The sequence below is a fragment of the Pecten maximus genome, chromosome 16, assembly GCF_902652985.1.
Source record: "Pecten maximus chromosome 16, xPecMax1.1, whole genome shotgun sequence".
Taxonomy (NCBI): Eukaryota; Metazoa; Mollusca; class Bivalvia; order Pectinida; family Pectinidae; genus Pecten; species Pecten maximus.
Window position 1 is genome coordinate 24,539,951 of NC_047030.1, and position 19,539 is coordinate 24,559,489.

Sequence of the window (19,539 nt, forward strand, 5' to 3'; positions counted from 1 at the left end):
CTATACATTTAAAAAAATTGAATTGAATCGTTATCAGTGAATTTAATGCGAGTCATGTAATGAGGAGGAAGATGGAGGGGGGGGGGGGGGGGGGGGGGTCACTTTACCATGGCCATGGTAAAATGACCCCCCCCCCCCCCCCCACACACACACCTACAAAGTTAACACTATTTTATTTGTTTTCCTTTCATTCATTATATTATACAAAAATAAAAATAATGGAAGTAAACTACTGAAAAAAAAACTATTTCTTGATGGAGGGGGTCACTTTACCATAGCCAATCCAAATCATGTTGCTGTTAATGTATAGACCTGCCACGACTTGAAATGATCTACCCCAATACAATTCTGTTGATACTTCATGATCTGATGTATAGAATAATGCTTATTTAACCAAAATTTTCAATAATTTATTTCAATTAATTAATCAATCTATATGTGAGAACATAAAGCATCTACAAAATGTTTGGATGTTAACATTATAACAACAACAAGTGATGTTAATGTGAGTCATGTGAGGAGTGGGGGAAAGCGACCCCCCTTCCTTACATAACTCAAATCAATATCAATTATCTCAGGCCAATTTAGATTTGTTATAATGTATAGATTAAGGAATTAAGGTTTATTAAGAAAAAAGGGTAAAATATTTTATTTCATTATGGATATAGTAGCGTAGTAAGTAAAATTGATTAATATATTTTATCAATTTTACTTATTACACTACCATATCACACATACATGATCACATCAAAAAATTTTCTTAGACAAATCTTGTTTTGTTATGATGGATAGTTTAAGGAATTGAGTTTTTTTAGGTCACCTGGGACGAAGTCTCAAGTGACCTATTCTAATCGCCTTTTGTCCGTCATCGTCCGTCGTCCGTCGTGCGTCCGTAAACTTTTCACATTTTCGACTTCTCCAAAACCACTGAACAAAATTCAATGAAATTTGGCAGAAAGTTTCTATGGATGAAGGTCAACCAAAACTGTGAATTATATGGTCCCCATCCCCAAGGGGCCTGAGGGGTGGGGCCAAAAAGGGTCAAAATGACTAAAACTTCAAAAATCTTCTTCTCTACTCTCAGATATGGTGGAGTCAAACACTCTTTATAGATGAAAGGGTCTTGTGGTGCTTTACCAAAATTATGAATTGCATGACCCTGGGGTCTCACGTTTGCCCCTGGGGAGGGGGTAAACTTTACTATAGTTTATATAGGGAAATCACATTTTTGACTATTATTTGTTGGATTTGTATTGGAATTCATTCTAACTTGGTTCAAATTATCAGCATGGGATGACAGTTTGATGGTATGTACATGTTGGCCCTAGTTGACCCCCAAGGGCTGGTGGGCGGGGCCAAAAAGGGTGAAATTGACTGAAATTTCAAAAATCTTCTTCTCTACTCTCATATTTGGTAGAATCAAAAAATCTCCATAGATGGAAGGGTCTTATGGTGCTTAACCAAAATTTTGAATTTAATGACACAGGGGTCTCGCGTTTTGCCCCTGGGGAGGGGGTAAACTTAACTATAGTTTATATAGGAAATCACATTTTTGGCTATTATTTGTTAGATTTGTATCGGAATTTATTCAAACCTGGTCAACATCATCAGCGTTAGATAACAGCTGATAGTACACATATGTTGGCCCTGACTGACCCCCAGGGGCTGACAGGCGGGGCTAAAAAGTGTCAAATTGACTGAAATTTCAAAATCTTATTCTCAATACCTATATAAGATAGAATCAAAAAATTTTCATAGAAGGAATGTTTTTATGGTGTTTCACATTTGCCCCTTGGGAGAGGGTAAACTTTGCGATAGTTTATATAGGGAATTCATATCTTTGACAATCATTTGTTTTATGTCTATTGGAATTCATTTTAACTTTCTTAAAATTATCAGCAAGGGATGACAGCTTAATATGCACATGTTGGCCCTGACTGACCCCAAGGACTGATGGGTGGGGCCAAAAAGGGTCAATTAAATTAACTGAAATATTTCAAATCTCAGGTGACCGTTAAGGCCCATTAGGCCTCTTGTTTTTTTTTAATATTTTGTGAAAAAAAAGTCAATCACAAAAATGGCCATGGTAAAGTGACCCCCCCCCCCCTTACATGATCACATCAAAAACTTATGAGATCAATTTTGTTTTGTTTTGTTATAATGTATAGGTTAAAGATTTGAAGTTGATCAAAAAAAAATGTCAAAGTATCTTGTTTCGTTATGGTCATGGTAAAGTGACCCAAACCTGCCCCAGCTTTTGCAATGATCTACCAAAATCTAATATTGTAAATACTTTATTTTTTGTGAAGTAAACTTGTTATAAAAGTTTGGTGAAAAAGGTATTTCAAAGTATTGTAAAAGTAGTGGAAGGGAATGAGCGGGGGGAGGGGAGGTCACTTTACCATGGCCATGGTGAAGTGACCCCCCCCCCCCCCCCTTCCTCCTTACATGTACATGATCACATCAAAAACTTATCTGAGATCAATTTTGGTTTGTTTTGTTATAATGTATAGGTTAAAGAATTGAGGTTGATCAAAAAAAAAATTTTGAAAAAAAAATGTCAAAATATCTTGTTTCGTTATGGCCATGGTAAAGTGACCCCCCCACCCCACCCTTTCCGGACTTGCATCAAAATCACTTATCTGATACAATATAGCTTTTATTAAAAAAATATGTTAAATGATATATGAAAAACAAGTTAGGATTTTTTTTTTTTTTTTTTGGAAGGGGGGGGGGGGGGGGGGGGGGGGGGGGGGGGCATTCTACCATGAGGGGGGGTCATTTTACCATAATGGTATTTTGACCCCGGGGTCATTTCACCATAATGGTATTTTGACCCCGGGGTCATTTCACCATGATTCAAAATACCATGCTACATGGGCCAAAAGGGGTCAATTTGGCTTAATTGATACAAACAACTTCTTCTCTGGAACTAAGCAATCTATATCGCTCATATTTGTGTGGTAGCATTATTATGGGGTATGGATTCAAAATTAAACATGGTGTGGCTGACCCCACAGGCCTGAGGGGTGGGGCCAAAAGGGGTCAGTTTGGCTAAATTGATATAAACAACTTCTTCTCTGGAACTAAGCAATTGATATCACTCATGTTTGACTGGTAGTGCCTCTATGGGGTAGGGATTCAAAACTGTACAAATGATGAGGCTGATCCCCCGGGGGCCTGAGAGGTGGGGCCAAGAGAGGTCCATTTAGCAATATTAATATTAACAACTTCTCCTCTGCAACTAAGCAATGAACATTGCTCTTATTGACTGGTAGCATCCCTATGGGGTTGGGATTCAAAATTGTAAAAATGGTGGGGCAGACCCTCCTGGGGCCTGATTAGGGACAGGGCCAAAAGGGGTCAATTTGGCTAAATTGATAACAACATGTGCAACTTCTCTGAAACTAAGCAATGGATATTGTTCATATTTGACTAGTAGCACTCCTATGGCATAGGGATTTAAAATTGTACAAATGGTTTGACCGACCCCCCAGGAGGGCTGAGGGGTGGGGCCAAAATTAGTCCATTTGCCTTTATTGCTATAAACAACTTATTCTCTTTAAGTAAGCAATGGATATCACTCATAATTGACTGGTAGCATCCCAAGGGGGTGGGGATTCAAAAGGCTACAAATGGCCAAGCTGACCTCCAGGGATTCTAGGGGCGGGGCCAAAAGGAAGAAATTTGGCTATATTAATTGCTATCAACAACTTTTTATATTTTTGAAACCGTTGAGATTCCCACTAGTACTCCATAAAGAGATAAACACAATCATGTAAAAATAGGCCCTGGAGTCTTCCCCTCCCCTAGAGACTTGGTTCCTTTGTTATATCTTTGAAACTGTTTAGATCGATCCCCACCCCATAACCATATATTGCATTGCTTGAGATCAAGGAATAAACACAATCCTGATGTAAAAGTAGGCCCTGGCGTCTTTCCCCACTCCTAAAGATTTATAGTATTAGTGCCTTTGTGGTATCTTTGAAATATTGCTTGACATAAAGAGATAAACACAATCCCGATGTCTTTCCCCTACCCAAGGAATTTAGTTTCTTTAAACACAATCATGTTGTAAAAAACAATCCCTGGGGTCTTTCCACACCCCGAGGAAAATGTTTGAAGCAGTTGAGATTCCCTTTCCCATTACCATATATAGCATTGTTTTACATCAACAAATAAAGATATTAACAACACAAACATATTTTGACATTTGGTCAAATCCCAGCAGGTGTCCATGAGTGATGCAGGCCCCCTGGGCCTCTTTAAAAAAAAAAGTTAAGTTTAAAGTGATTTTGGCTATTTTTAGTGACAAAGCTCTACCTCAGTTGACACATAAAACACCGGGTTCAATCGTACTGACCGGGCGCCGGTGCTTACACCTGGGCGTCGATGAATTTTACACCCGGCAACGATAATTTCTATAGAAAATAAACGCCGAAGACGGGATCGGAAGAACGGTTGGGATATTTTTTCTCTTTTTTGATGTGATAATGATGTCCTTCAAGGAAAATAACCCGACCACGGAACAATATGATAAATTGGCTATAACTTCCAAGGATAACAGACAGGAAAAACACTTCTCGTTCTTTGCAAATTCACATACAGTGTAGACGGGTATGACCAAATTATGCCCGAATCCACTAATTATGCAACATATACAGCAAAAACTGCGATCAAAATGACTGTAAATCTCAAAGTTTATCGGAATTATATATTGTAACATTATCAAGTCTTATTGGATTGATTGGTAATAGTTAAATAGGAAAATTAAACATTTCCGTATTGTACACCTGTGGCAACGGAGACGCTCTGCCTAGAGCTTTTGCAGGCGCTGTAATTTGCTCATGTGGTAGTGATGTAAAAATTACTAGAGTTGGCCTTTTGATGATTTTTGTTTAGATATTTTTTGCATTCATGCTTCCCGTATTATGTGCAATTTGGTAGTTTTTCCCAACCTGATATATATGGGCAGATTGGGCTTTATAATTATCTGACCGCCATATGTATCTGATATAGTTCTGTTCCATCTCTGCTCAACTTGGATTCATAGTGTTTATATAAATAGATGTGTCAGAAGAAGCTAAACAGATTCCTACGATGTCCAATTACAAAACTTGAATGAAAAAACGTTATCCTTAAAATACTACCAATGGCGCAGATCTCCGATAGAGTTACTTATGTGGCCAAGCAGTCTGTCTTGGACACTTCTGCTTTTTTTATCATTATATAATTACCAGACATTAAGAATGTAGCATGCTTTTGTTTCTATTTTTCAGCATCAAAAATGGCTGCCCAGTATCAGTTTTCCAAGGAAACTGTCAATTTCATGCAAATCACTAGAGCATTACTCGATGTAGTCCCAGATGTCTTTAGAAAATTACTCCTCTCTCGTCTGCCACCCTCAGGACTTGGCCCTGTTCTTTGGAACAAAAAGGGACAGATCCTCTCTTTGTTGACAAACCAGCAGAAGAAGATGCTGTTCCCCCAAGGTGGAGTGTTTGCAGGGTCATTAAAGGATTTAGATACATCTCTTCTCTATATCCTGCTTAGGAACCTTGGAAACATTCCACCTCACCAGAACGGTTGGGGGAGAGTTCCAAATGTGGCAGACAGATCACTTTCAGCCAACATAGCCCGTCTGCGTATTCAACGTAACGAAGCTTTTGCATACACAAACACTGCCTCCCTTTCTGATGAAGATTTAAAGATAAGATGGGCCGTTATCAGGCAAAGTGTGGAAGACATAGAGAATAATGCATTTTCGACAAGGACATTTGTAGCGGAGCTAGATAGTATACTAACCATGACAGTTGACTCCAGCACAGAGAAGAATTTTAATGTTCTTGCAAAGGAGCTTGAAGGTAAAGTGTACATAGAGACTTACTTGATAATCATATTGTTTCAGAATCACCATTTTACATGTATATCTAATTAGTTATAGAAGAAAAAAACTGATGTGAAATCAGGGTTGAAAATCTTGATAGGAAGAGTCACGATAGGAACTTTAGAGGAGGTGTATTGAAGTTGTTCGTTAGCTCACCTGGCCCAAAGGGCTGGTGAGCTTATGCCATGGTGCGTCGTCCATCGTCCGTCTGTCATCCGTCAATATTTGCTTCAAATCGCTACTAGTTAAAAATTCCCGAATGGATTTGAACTAAATTTGGTTAGAAAGATCCTTGGTGGACAGCAAACAGATTGTGCATAAATGGTGACCCTGACCCCGCTGGGGCCGGAGGGCCAGGGCCCAATAGGGGAAATGGAGATAATTCCTTCAAATCACTACTTGTCAAAAAGGGAAACAGATTTTGCATAAATGCTGACTCTGACCTCCCTGGGACCAGAGAGATGGGGCCCGATAGAAGTAAGTCCTTTTAATCACTTATTGTATTTTTGAAACCGTTGAGATCCCCATCCCATAACCATATATAGCATTGTTGGACATGAAGAGACAAACACAATACTGTTGTAAATATAGGCCCTGGGGTCTTTCCCCACCCTTAGGGACTTAGTTTCTTGGTTATATTTTTGAAACCGTTGAGATCCCCACCCTATAACCATATATAGCATCGCTGGGCATCAAGAGATAAACACAATCATGTTGTACAAATAGGCCCTGGGGTCTTCCCCACCCCAAGGGACTTAGTTTCTTGGTTATAAATTTGAAATTGTTGAGATCCCCACCCGGTAACCATATATAGCATTGTTGGGCATCAATATCTTAGTTTCTTTAAACACAATCATATTCTAAAAACAATCCCTGTGGTCTTTTCACACCCCTAGGGAGTCTGGACTTCATTTCTGGGTTATGTCTTTAGAGCAGTTGAGATCCCCACACCATAATTATAACCATATATATCATTGTTCGACATGAACAAATAAAGGTATTAACAAAATGAACATGAGCATTATTTTGACGTTTGGTTAAATCCAACCAGGTGAGAGATAAAAGTTCAATTTGATCGTCGTGGAAATTAACATGCGTCCACAGAGTTACTATCCACATGTCTTTAGACTCATATGTTCATCCTGAGTTCATATGCAGGAACATTTCATATAAGCCAAAAAACCAACCGTGTTGTTTACAATTCTATAAATAGTTTTGCAGCTAAACACGATAACTTCATGTGATCATCACTTATCGGTCAAAATGGCGGTTATGTCTAATGTAACAAAACCAGCGACCGTTCGCAGTTTCATATTTATTAGTATGTCGCTAGAATACGCAAGAAATATCAACAGGAATTTAAGGCAAGTTGTAACAAACTACATTGCTGTTTTTCATGAGGATTTTATTAAATAAGATTATAATTTAATTGTTGATCCGTGACTGATGTACTGCATGGCGTTTTGTTTGTCAAAACTGTTGGCCTAATGTCTCGTCAGACAGCGTGACCGACAGAGCGACCACAGTTTTCTATCGCGGAGGTAAAATATTTGCATTTTCGATGTTACTAGGGGTCATAAAATAGATGTTTGCTAGGCCTAATTAGCATCTTAAAATATATAAAATGAATAAAAAAACTTTGGCTGTGTACATCTTGGATTTTATCTCTGCAGGTTGTACATGTAATTGTTAATAGACTGATTTATCCTTCAGTTGATTTTTTTTCAAAGTTTACAAGCAGCTTTACTGATTCAGAAGGATATCAATAATTTTCCACAAACATTAAAGAAATAGGGAAAGAACTATACTCAGCTATTAGAAATTTTTCGGCAGATAAATATGTTATACATGTTTTCTTGAATATGTATAGAATAGGAATAACCAGATAAAGACATTTCATCTGATACAAATGTAGCTGTCTGACTAAAAATCCCAATTTTCAATTTCTTATTCTATAACCTCAGACCCTGACGTTTCTCAGGGCCTTTGGCCCTTTGATTGTCTGTTTACATGGTAAAAACAAAGAGGAATGTTGATTTTCGTTCTCAAAATCAAATGTTGGACAACCGTTTTCATCTCGATCATCGTCATTAGTCAAGCGTCTCCCTGACAGGGTTTATAACTGGAAATAGCCTTTGTCAACATACAGAATGATGAAACAGTGAAGCTGCGCCCGTGCCTTATGAACAAACGTGCTAAATAAAACAATGGAGACACTTCAAAATGAAAGAAGTTGATGGGAAGATTTAAGATGATACTGATGTATGTGTTGTAAAACAGATGTGAAACGTGCTTTAGGGAACTATACTTATCTCGTATTCAACATTTGTCGCCAGCACATTCAGTCGAATCTGAATGGCATAATGCATGCATGTTGTAAAATTGTCCTAAACAGTTACTAGATTCTAGTCTTGATCTTAAGCGGCAAACAGTTACAGGGAACTGCTGGACAATTGATAATAGAAACAAAACTAGAGTATCAAATAGCTGAACTTGTATTATTCATAATAATTCATTGTTCACATCATCATGATTTATGTTAATTTTGAATAAAAGAAAACAAACACATTCAGGTTTACTCTATATTATCAATAGACAAGTTTATGAAGAAAACCAACTCCAAAATCAACTAACATTAATAAATCAGTGTAAAATCACTGCTGACAGTTCCCAGAATATATTGCAATATGAATCACAATATTTTTCAAAATACATTGTATTGCAATATATTGAAATATGATTTTGGCCACAATACCCAGACGTAACAGGTGACCATCTTGGATTTTGAAAATTGGAGTTTGTTATAGCTATTTCTTGAAGAGTGATAGAGGGATATTCCTCAAATTTCATTATTTGTACCCTTAGTCCCTAGTCGTGCAAATAAAATTATGGTTTTTGATCAGGAAAACAAAATATTCGACAGGCGGCCATCTTTGATTTTGAGAATTTAAGTTTGTTATCGCTATTTCTTGGAAAGAACTGGAGGGATGTTTCTCAAACTTCACATGTAGGTTCCATTTGTTCTTGTTATCAGATAATTAAGAGGAAAAGAAGAAAGAATGGAAAAGTAGAGAGACGATCAGTCTGACATAGAACCAATAAAGATCATTCAATGGTGGGCATCAAGATCTCTCTGGGATCTCTTGTTTGTTAAATTCGCAAAATTTATCACCTCCATTGATTATAATTGACTAAATATACATGTACATGTAATGTATTGGTAAATTCATGCTCACCTATGAGATTTGCGCTAAATGCTCCCAATGGCTCAATATGCTGTAGTCAATGGAGAACAAAGTCAGTGATATAAATTGTCATTTGAACAGAAATGAACAGTTCTTGTGCAAATGTACACATAGGTGATGCTTTTCTGACAGCAGTGATGATGGCATCATAACAATTATGTTAAGGTTTTGTGTTTAGCTCGGTTTCTGACAAAGCTAGACCAACAAAACTTCAATCATAGATGTAGCATGAGTAGTAGAGCCTACTATACTAAAAATATTTTATGGATTTCTGCATTTTTTGGGGTAAAAATCTAAAATTTCTTGACTTTGGAATAAAATTAACATTTAGGTTTTGCATTTAGCTCTTGTATATACAGTATTAGGCTGTTTCTGACAAACTGTAAAAGCTAGAACAACCAAACTTGGGTTATAGATGTATCGCATGATGTTTAGGTGAATGCATTACACTCGATCTTTACTAGAATTACTCAGATTTTTGTATTTTTTTGATAAAAACTCTGGACTTAAAAGAAAATCAATGAATTTCATTTAGTCTCTTCAAACATATCCTTGAGTACCCATGTAAAATGCTTATGATAATGACAAAGCTGGACAGACAACACATAAAATTACTCGTAGTTCTTGTTTGCTACAAATGCATAATGTTATTGAAATGCGGAACTATTACCCATATATGGGGGTGTGCACAACCTGATTGAGGTTTAAATATTCAGAAGGTGGGAAAGTACCGTTGTTATCGCCTGCAATAATTATATCAAAATAACTATGAAAATGATGTGGTTCAGTGTATAATGTCAAATGACTTTATATTCTTCAGAATTTAAGTCCATGGTATGATATGAAGTTTAATATTGATCAATAAAAACATTGCACGTACAACTTTCAATATATTAAAGGTTCAAATGTATTGCTAAATTTTAGCTATGTGGATTTTTATGAAAGTGATAAACCCTGGTTACCCAGATTATACCAGTTCTGGTATTCTAAAATGTGTAGCTATTATTTGGCACTTTATATTAAATGATGGATAAAATTTCAAAAAAATCAGGAACCAATAATTATAAATTGTCATCTAAAGGCAAAATTACAGAACTGTCGTTTTGTATTAAAATTTTGTATGGCCATATTCATGTTTAATAATTAAATTAGCAAAAGCCATTTTGATATATTCTCACAGCTGTTAATTACTGTAATGTTAATCTGTAAGCTCAATTTGTGATTTAACTTTTTTCAAAATTTTAATTTGTTAAATTACTATTTACTTCATTGATACCTGTTTTATCAGTTCGCAAAAGAAATGGATTCTGATTAAACCTAAGAAATCTATATCATTTGGCTTAAAAATAATACACAAGTACATTAATATGTACTTATATAAATATGTAAGAATACATCTAAATCTCCAGGTAGATGTCTAAAATTAAGGAAGTTGGACAATTTACTCCTGCTTTTAACTCGGTTTTCCAGAAAATACCAATCATGTTATTCCAACCAACCCTGGAATATAGTTACATTGTAACATGAACATTGTCACACACCATATGAATCTGATATAGTTCTGTTCCACTTCTACCTCTACACAACCTAGAGTCATAGTGTTTATATAAATAGATGTGTCAGAAGAAGCTAAACAGATTCCTACGGTGTCCAATTACAAAACTTGAATGAAAAAACGTTATCCTTAAAATACTACAAATGCCGCAGATCTCTCATAAAGTTACTTGGGCGGCCTTACCGTCTGTTTTGGACACTTCTGCTCTTAGTCATTTTACCAGACACTTAGAATGTAGCATACTTTGTTTCTATTTTTCAGCATCAAAAATGGCTGCCCAGTATCAGTTTTCCAAGGAAACTGTCAATTTCATACGAATCACTAAAGCATTTGTCGGTGTAGTCCCAGATGTCTTTAGAGAATTACTCCTCTCTCGTCTGCCACCCTCAGGACTTGGCCCTGTTCTTTGGAACCAAAAGGGACAGATCTTCTCTTTGTTGAATAACCAGCAGAAGAAGATGCTGTTCCCCCAAGGTGGAGTGTTTGGAGGGTCAATAAAGTATTTAGATATATCTCTTCTCTATATCCTGCTTAGGAACCTTGGAAACATTCCACCTCACCAGAACGGTTGGGGGAGAGTTCCAGATGTGGCAGACAGATCACTTTCAGCCAACATAGACCGTCTGCGTATTCAACGTAATGAAGCTTACGGACACGCAAAAGCTGCTTCCCTTTCTGATGGAGATTTAAAGATAAGATGGGCCGTTATCAGGCAAAGTGTGGAAGACATAGAGAATAATGCATTGTCAACAATGACATTTGTAGCGGAGCTAGATAGTATACTGACCATGACAGTTGACTCCAGCACAGAGAAGAATTTTAATGTTCTTGCAAAGGAGCTTGAAGGTAAAGTGTACAGAGAGACTTACTGGATAATTAACTTGTTTCAGAATCACCAATTAATATAATTTACAGAAGAAAAAACTGATGTGAAATCAGGGTTGAAAATCTTGATAGGAAGAGTCATGATAGGTATTTTAGAGTAAGTGTATTGAAGTTGTTTTTTATACAGGGTCATAAGAGTCAAAATCTCCTGTTTTATATAGAAGTCGTGAGATAATGCATTGTTACAGTATTGTTTAGACGTGTGTTAATTTATGATTTAGATATATATATATAACACTGGATGAAATTAATGGTATTTTACAGTGCATTACTCTGATATTCAGTCTGTACAATATATAATAAATGAATGACATCAAAAATCAACAGGATTGCAACAGCAACAGATGTCAGTAATTAATGTAAAGGGTTTAAGATATTTAGGATGTCCATTTAACATGTTAAGAATATAAGGTCTAACATGTTCGAGATTACGAACCTATAACCATGCATTCGCTTGCTGGGCATGTTGAAATGAACACTATTATGCTACTAACACCCCTACTTACCAGTAAAATGTGATGGGGCCACAGTTTTCCTGCTATTTGTCTGTATATCTGCGTATGTAACACCAATTTTTTTTTTTCTTCTTTTTATATGTCATCTGACCCAAAGGGTCAGGATGACCTAGAGTCATCATGCTTCGTCTGTTATCGTGCGCTATGCATAAACTTTTAACATTTCAAACTTCTTCTCAAGTTCCCGTTGTGCCATTGAGTTGAAACTTTCCTTGAATGATTCAGAGATGTTCCTGACCAAGTGTTGTTATTTTTCGGGTCGGCCTGAAATCCAAGATGGCTGCCATGGTGGCCATCTTGAAAAACATATTTTAAACTTCTTCTCCACTGGTGTCATTGAGCTGGAAATTGGTGAGGATGTTAAGGAAGGGAAGCCAACAAAGTGCTGTTATTTTTCAGCCTCTAAAAAACATTGACATGGCAACCACGGCGGTCATTTTGTAACATTATTGCACAATCAGGGTTTTCCTGAACGACACCGATTTCAAACTTCTTCTCAAGTTCCACCAGTGGCATTCAACTCAAACTTGGCTACAATGATCCTGAGATGGTCCTGACCATGTGATGTTATTATTGTGGTCGGTCCAAAATCCAAGATGGCCGCGCTCCATGACCAACAGTGTGCACTATACTTGCTAATGAGTATGTATACTACAATAGTAAAAGGGTCTTTAGAGTCAGATAGCCGGTAAGGCCCATGGGCCTCTTGTTAATCTTGTGGCATTTGCCATTCCCCAAAATAAATTAAATACAGTCAGTCATATGTGACCTTCCAGAGGAGCCAATAAAAAGGTCACATATGACTGGTACTGATCTCTTAATCCAGGTTCAAGGAAAATGACCTGAAAAGGAAAGTTCATAATTGTTCTGCCATATATTGATTTTATAAGATACAACTACAAATATGAAAATGAAATTTTCAGACAAATAAATTAAGATAATAACTATCATTCAATCTGTATTAAGAGACCCTGAAGAGAAATTGAAAAAAAAAACTAAAAAAACAAAAAATCACTATTCACTTAATAAGATGCCTATAATAACGAACAACATGTAAACAAAATATCCCCATTGTACGGTGGTTACAGATTTATTTTTTACTTTCATTAAAACTTTTAAAAAATTCAATTAACATATTACAATCAATTTTGTAATTTAAAATGAAAAATTAATGAAATTGGTTGAATGGTTAATTTGATTATTTCCTTTGCCTGATACATTTAAAAAAAAAAATTTTGCATTCTTGAATTGCTGGTCCAAAAATCCGTCCTGATTATTAGTCACATTACTGAATTTCCTACATCTTAATGTCTCGCACAACTAAATATTTTACTATATGTTATTACCATTGACTCCATCCCCTCAATCGCTCATTTAAAGTTCAAATGGTGTGAAATTTATATCAAATTAAAGTTTGAAGATTTCAGTTCCTGAAAAATGATGTCATTGGATAGGTTTAATGGCATATAAGAGCACACCAATACTCGAAAGACAGTAACCCTGATATTTACCGTGGACAATTATAATTAGGAAACCTCACCTGGGGAATTCCCGCCTTTGTACACCTGGAATCCTACATCATTCTGTTTTTAGTAGGAATGTATATCTTAATTTTCCAAATCTCAAGATCCTACTCTTTATTCTCGTATATAGAAAGTACCCATTTCATATGTTATTTACTCAGGAAAATAACTCCAAACCTCAGAAACACATTTTCTTCAGGGACTTGCTCTGAGTGAAACAGCAGCTGATTAGCTGAATTAGTTTTATGAAACCATAACGGAGACATTTTTTTCACTTGTAAACATCTCTCCTAATGTCTCAAAAAGAATATAAATCTCAGTTTAACAGTAATAAGTTGACTGTATATGCATTTTTTAGCCCACCATCATCAGATGGTGGGCTATTCAAATCGCCCTGCGTCCGTGGTCCGTGGTCCGTCCGTCCGTCTGTAAACAATTCTTGTTATCGCTATTTCTGAGAAAGTACTGAAGGGATCTTTCTCAAATTTCATATGTAGGTTCCCCTTGGTGCTTAGTTATGCATATTGCATTTTGGGACCGATCGGAAAACAACATGACCGACAGGCAGCCATCTTGGATTTTGACAATTGAAGTTTGTTATCGCTATTTCTGAGAAAGTACTGAAGGGATCTTTCTCAAATTTTATATGTAGGTTTCCCTTGGTGCCAAGCTATGCATATTACATTTTGGAACTGATCGGAAAACAACATGGCCAACAGGCAGCCATCTTGGATTTTGACAATTGAAGTTTGTTATCGCTATTTCTGAGAATGTACTGAAGGGATCTTTCTCAAATTTCATACGTAGGTTCCCCTTGGTACTTAGTTATGCATATATCATTTTGGGACCGATCGGGAAAAAAACATGGCCGACAGGCAGCCATCTTGGATTTTGACAATTGAAGTTTGTTATCGCTATTTCTGAGAAAGTACTGAAGGGATCCTTCTCAAATTTCATATTTAGGTTCTCCTTGGTGCCTAGTTATGCATATTACATTTTGGGACCAATCGGATAACAACATGGCTGACAGGCAGCCATCCTTGATTTTGACAATTGAAGTTTGTTATCGAGATTTCTCAGAAAGAACTGAAGGGATCTTTCTCAATTTTCATATGTAGGTTCTTCTTGGTCCGTCGTATTGCATTTTTGGACTAATCTGAAAACATTGTCGACAGACAACCATTATCGCCAAATCTCAAATTTCATATATAAGTTTCCCTTGTTTAAAAAGCACTGGAGGGATGTTTCTCAATTTATACAGATTAGTAAGAGGAAGGGAAAAAAAGAGAAAAGATCAATCTGACATGGAACCTATGAAGATCATTCAATGGTGGGCGCCAAGATCCCTCTGGGATCTCTTGTTTATACTTCTCAAGCTAATTTTTGTCATTTTTATCAATCAATCTTAGTAAAAACATTGTCTGAATGGCTAGAACATCTTTTCTTCCCATCCCTACTCTTTTTTTTCAAAAATAAGGTAGTTTCATTCATTTTTGGATGTTATCAGGCCAAAAATAAATAATAATGTTTACTTATACTGAATAAGAAATTTCATGCATTTCAGAAGTATTTTCTAATCTTTAAAAGCAGACCAGTAACATTGATTCGTCCAGTTTCTTCTTGATTGTGTCTCCTGCTTTCATTTTAAAACTCAGAAAGTTGCTTTTTAGTATTTGGGACACAGAAATGATGGTCGTTAGTCGCGTCTGACAGGTGGTCGCTTAATTCAGGTCACTAGTATAGTAAATAACATTCATAGGGAAACATATGGTTGGATATGAGAGAGGGTCGCTTAATTTAGGTGGTCGCTAAGGCAGGTTTGACTGTAAGAGTTCAACTGAGTAATATATTTAGCTCATCTGCCCCAAGAGTGTACCATTTCATCTTCAGATTGATTCAAAGATAAGGTTAATGCACATCTTCTCCCTATGAAATGCTTATTCCATACAATATTGCAACATCACTTATCTTTGATTATATATATCTACGTGCAAAAGAATTGTGCAATACAATATCATGCATCTTCAGCTTGTAACCAGTCAGTGACTTTTTAGCTCACCTGCCCGAAGGGCAAGTGAGCTTATGCCATGGTGCGGCGTCCGTCGTCCGTCCGTCCGTCCGGCGTCAACTTTTTCATTTAAACAACTTCTTCTCAATAACCAAGAGGCTCAGGAACTTCATATTGGGCCTGTAACATGCTGGGGTGAAGGGCTACCAAGTTTGTTCAAAGAAATGACCTCGACCTTCATTCAAGGTCACAGAGGTGAAATAGGCTATAATCTTCTAACGACTTCTTCTCAATAACCAAGAGGCCCAGGGACTTGATATTAGGCCTGTAGCATGCTGGGATTAAGGGCTACCAAGTTTGTTCAAAGAAATGACCTTGACCTTCATTCAAGGTCACATGGGGCAAATAGGCTGTAGTCTTCAAACAACTTCTTCTCAATAACCAAGAGGCCCAGGAACTTCATATTGGGCCTGTAACATGCTGGGGTGAAGGGCTACCAAGTTTGTTCAAAGAAATGACCTCGACCTTCATTCAAGGTCACAGAGGTGAAATAGGCTATAATCTTCTAACGACTTCTTCTCAATAACCAAGAGGCCCAGGGACTTGATATTAGGCCTGTAGCATGCTGGGATTAAGGGCTACCAAGTTTGTTCAAAGAAATGACCTTGACCTTCATTCAAGGTCACATGGGGCAAATAGGCTGTAGTCTTCAAACAACTTCTTCTCAATAACCAAGAGGCCCAGGGACTTGATATTGGGCCTGTAGCTTGCTTGGGTGAAGGGCTACCAAGTTTGTTCAAAGAAATGACCTTGACCTTCATTCAAGGTCACATGGGTGAAATAGGCTATAATCTTCAAACGACTTCTTCTCAATAACCAAGAGGCCCAGGGACTTGATATTAGGCCTGTAGCATGCTGGGATCAAGGGCTACCAAGTTTGTTCAAAGAAATGACCTTGACCTTCATTCAAGGTCACATTGGGCAAATAGGCTGTAATCTTCAAACAACTTCTTCTCAATAACCAAGAGGCCCAGGGACTTGATATTGGGCCTGTAGCATGCTTGGGTGAAGGGCTACCAAGTTTGTTCAAATAAATGACCTTGACCTTCATTCAAGGTCACATGGGGCAAATAGGCTGTAATCTTCAAACAACTTCTTCTCAATAACCAAGAGGCCCAGGGACTTGATATTAGGCCTGTAGCATGCTGGGGTGAAGGGCTACCAAGTTTGTTCAAATAAATGACCTTGACCTTCATTCAAGGTCACAGAGGTGAAATAGGCTTTAATCTTCAAACAACTTCTTCTCAATAACCAAGAGGCCCAGGGACTTGATAGTAGGCCTGTAACATGCTGGGGTGAAGGGCTACCAAGTTTGTTCAAATAAATGACCTTGACCTTCATTCAAGGTCACAGAGGTGAAATAGGCTATAATCTTCAAACATCTTCTTCGCAATAACCAAGAGGCCCAGGGACTTGATATTGGGCCTGTAGCATGCTGGGATGAAGGGCTACCAAGTTTGTTCAAAGAAATGACCTTGACCTTCATTCAAGGTCACATGGGTGAAATAGGCTATAATCTTCAAACAACTTCTTCTCAATAACCAAGAGGCCCAGGAACTTCATATTGGGCCTGTAACATGCTGGGGTGAAGGGCTACCAAGTTTGTTCAAAGAAATGACCTCGACCTTCATTCAAGGTCACAGAGGTGAAATAGGCTATAATCTTCTAACGACTTCTTCTCAATAACCAAGAGGCCCAGGGACTTGATATTAGGCCTGTAGCATGCTGGGATTAAGGGCTACCAAGTTTGTTCAAAGAAATGACCTTGACCTTCATTCAAGGTCACATGGGGCAAATAGGCTGTAGTCTTCAAACAACTTCTTCTCAATAACCAAGAGGCCCAGGGACTTGATATTGGGCCTGTAGCTTGCTTGGGTGAAGGGCTACCAAGTTTGTTCAAAGAAATGACCTTGACCTTCATTCAAGGTCACATGGGTGAAATAGGCTATAATCTTCAAACGACTTCTTCTCAATAACCAAGAGGCCCAGGGACTTGATATTAGGCCTGTAGCATGCTGGGATCAAGGGCTACCAAGTTTGTTCAAAGAAATGACCTTGACCTTCATTCAAGGTCACATTGGGCAAATAGGCTGTAATCTTCAAACAACTTCTTCTCAATAACCAAGAGGCCCAGGGACTTGATATTGGGCCTGTAGCATGCTTGGGTGAAGGGCTACCAAGTTTGTTCAAATAAATGACCTTGACCTTCATTCAAGGTCACATGGGGCAAATAGGCTGTAATCTTCAAACAACTTCTTCTCAATAACCAAGAGGCCCAGGGACTTGATATTAGGCCTGTAGCATGCTGGGGTGAAGGGCTACCAAGTTTGTTCAAATAAATGACCTTGACCTTCATTCAAGGTCACAGAGGTGAAATAGGCTTTAATCTTCAAACAACTTCTTCTCAATAACCAAGAGGCCCAGGGACTTGATAGTAGGCCTGTAACATGCTGGGGTGAAGGGCTACCAAGTTTGTTCAAATAAATGACCTTGACCTTCATTCAAGGTCACAGAGGTGAAATAGGCTATAATCTTCAAACATCTTCTTCGCAATAACCAAGAGGCCCAGGGACTTGATATTGGGCCTGTAGCATGCTGGGATGAAGGGCTACCAAGTTTGTTCAAAGAAATGACCTTGACCTTCATTCAAGGTCACATGGGTGAAATAGGCTATAATCTTCAAACAACTTCTTCGCAATAACCAAGAGGCCCAGGGACTTGATATTAGGCCTGTAGCATGCTGGGATCAAGGGCTACCAAGTTTGTTCAAAGAAATGACCTTGACCTTCATTCAAGGTCACATGGGGCAAATAGGCTGTAGTCTTCAAACAACTTCTTCTCAATAACCAAGAGGCCCAGGGACTTGATATTGGGCCTGTAGCTTGCTTGGGTGAAGGGCTACCAAGTTTGTTCAAAGAAATGACCTTGACCTTCATTCAAGGTCACATGGGGCAAATAGGCTGTAGTCTTCAAACAACTTCTTCTCAATAACCAAGAGGCCCAGGGACTTGATATTGGGCCTGTAGCTTGCTTGGGTGAAGGGCTACCAAGTTTGTTCAAAGAAATGACCTTGACCTTCATTCAAGGTCACATGGGTCAAATAGGCTATAATCTTCAAACGACTTCTTCTCAATAACCAAAAGGCCCAGGGACTTGATATTAGGCCTGTAGCATGCTGGGATCAAGGGCTACCAAGTTTGTTCAAATAAATGACCTTGACCTTCATTCAAGGTCACATTGGGCAAATAGGCTGTAATCTTCAAACAACTTCTTCTCAATAACCAAGAGGCCCAGGGACTTGATAGTGGGCCTGTAGCATGCTTGGGTGAAGGGCTACCAAGTTTGTTCAAAGAAATGACCTTGACCTTCATTCAAGGTCACATGGGGCAAATAGGCTGTAATCTTCAAACAACTTCTTCTCAATAACCAAGAGGCCCAGGGACTTGATATTAGGCCTGTAGCATGCTGGGGTGAAGGGCTACCAAGTTTGTTCAAATAAATGACCTTGACCTTCATTCAAGGTCACAGAGGTGAAATAGGCTATAATCTTCAAACAACTTCTTCTCAATAACCAAGAGGCCCAGGGACTTGATATTAGGCCTGTAGCATGCTGGGGTGAAGGGCTACCAAGTTTGTTCAAAGAAATGACATTGACCTTCATTCAAGGTCACAGAGGTGAAATAGGCTATAATCTTCAAACAACTTCTTCGCAATAACCAAGAGGCCCAGGGACTTGATATTGGGCCTGTAGCATGCTGGGATGAAGGGCTACCAAGTTTGTTCAAAGAAATGACCTTGACCTTCATTCAATGTCACATGGGTGAAATAGGCTATAATCTTCAAACAACTTCTTCGCAATAA

At 37.9% G+C, this 19,539-nt stretch overlaps 1 protein-coding gene across 2 annotated transcripts in view; it reads left to right on the forward strand.

Moving 5' to 3' along the window:
* The window catches only part of LOC117344563, a 45,139-nt gene that overhangs the window by 12,552 nt on the left and 13,048 nt on the right, over positions 1 to 19,539 (forward strand). For both annotated transcript variants that reach the window (XM_033907355.1, XM_033907356.1), the window contains exons 2-3: positions 5,280 to 5,864; positions 10,949 to 11,533. In XM_033907355.1, coding sequence (XP_033763246.1) covers positions 5,288 to 5,864; positions 10,949 to 11,533 — 1,162 coding nt within the window. In that variant the 5' untranslated portion in view covers positions 5,280 to 5,287. The remainder of the gene's footprint in view (positions 1 to 5,279; positions 5,865 to 10,948; positions 11,534 to 19,539) is intronic.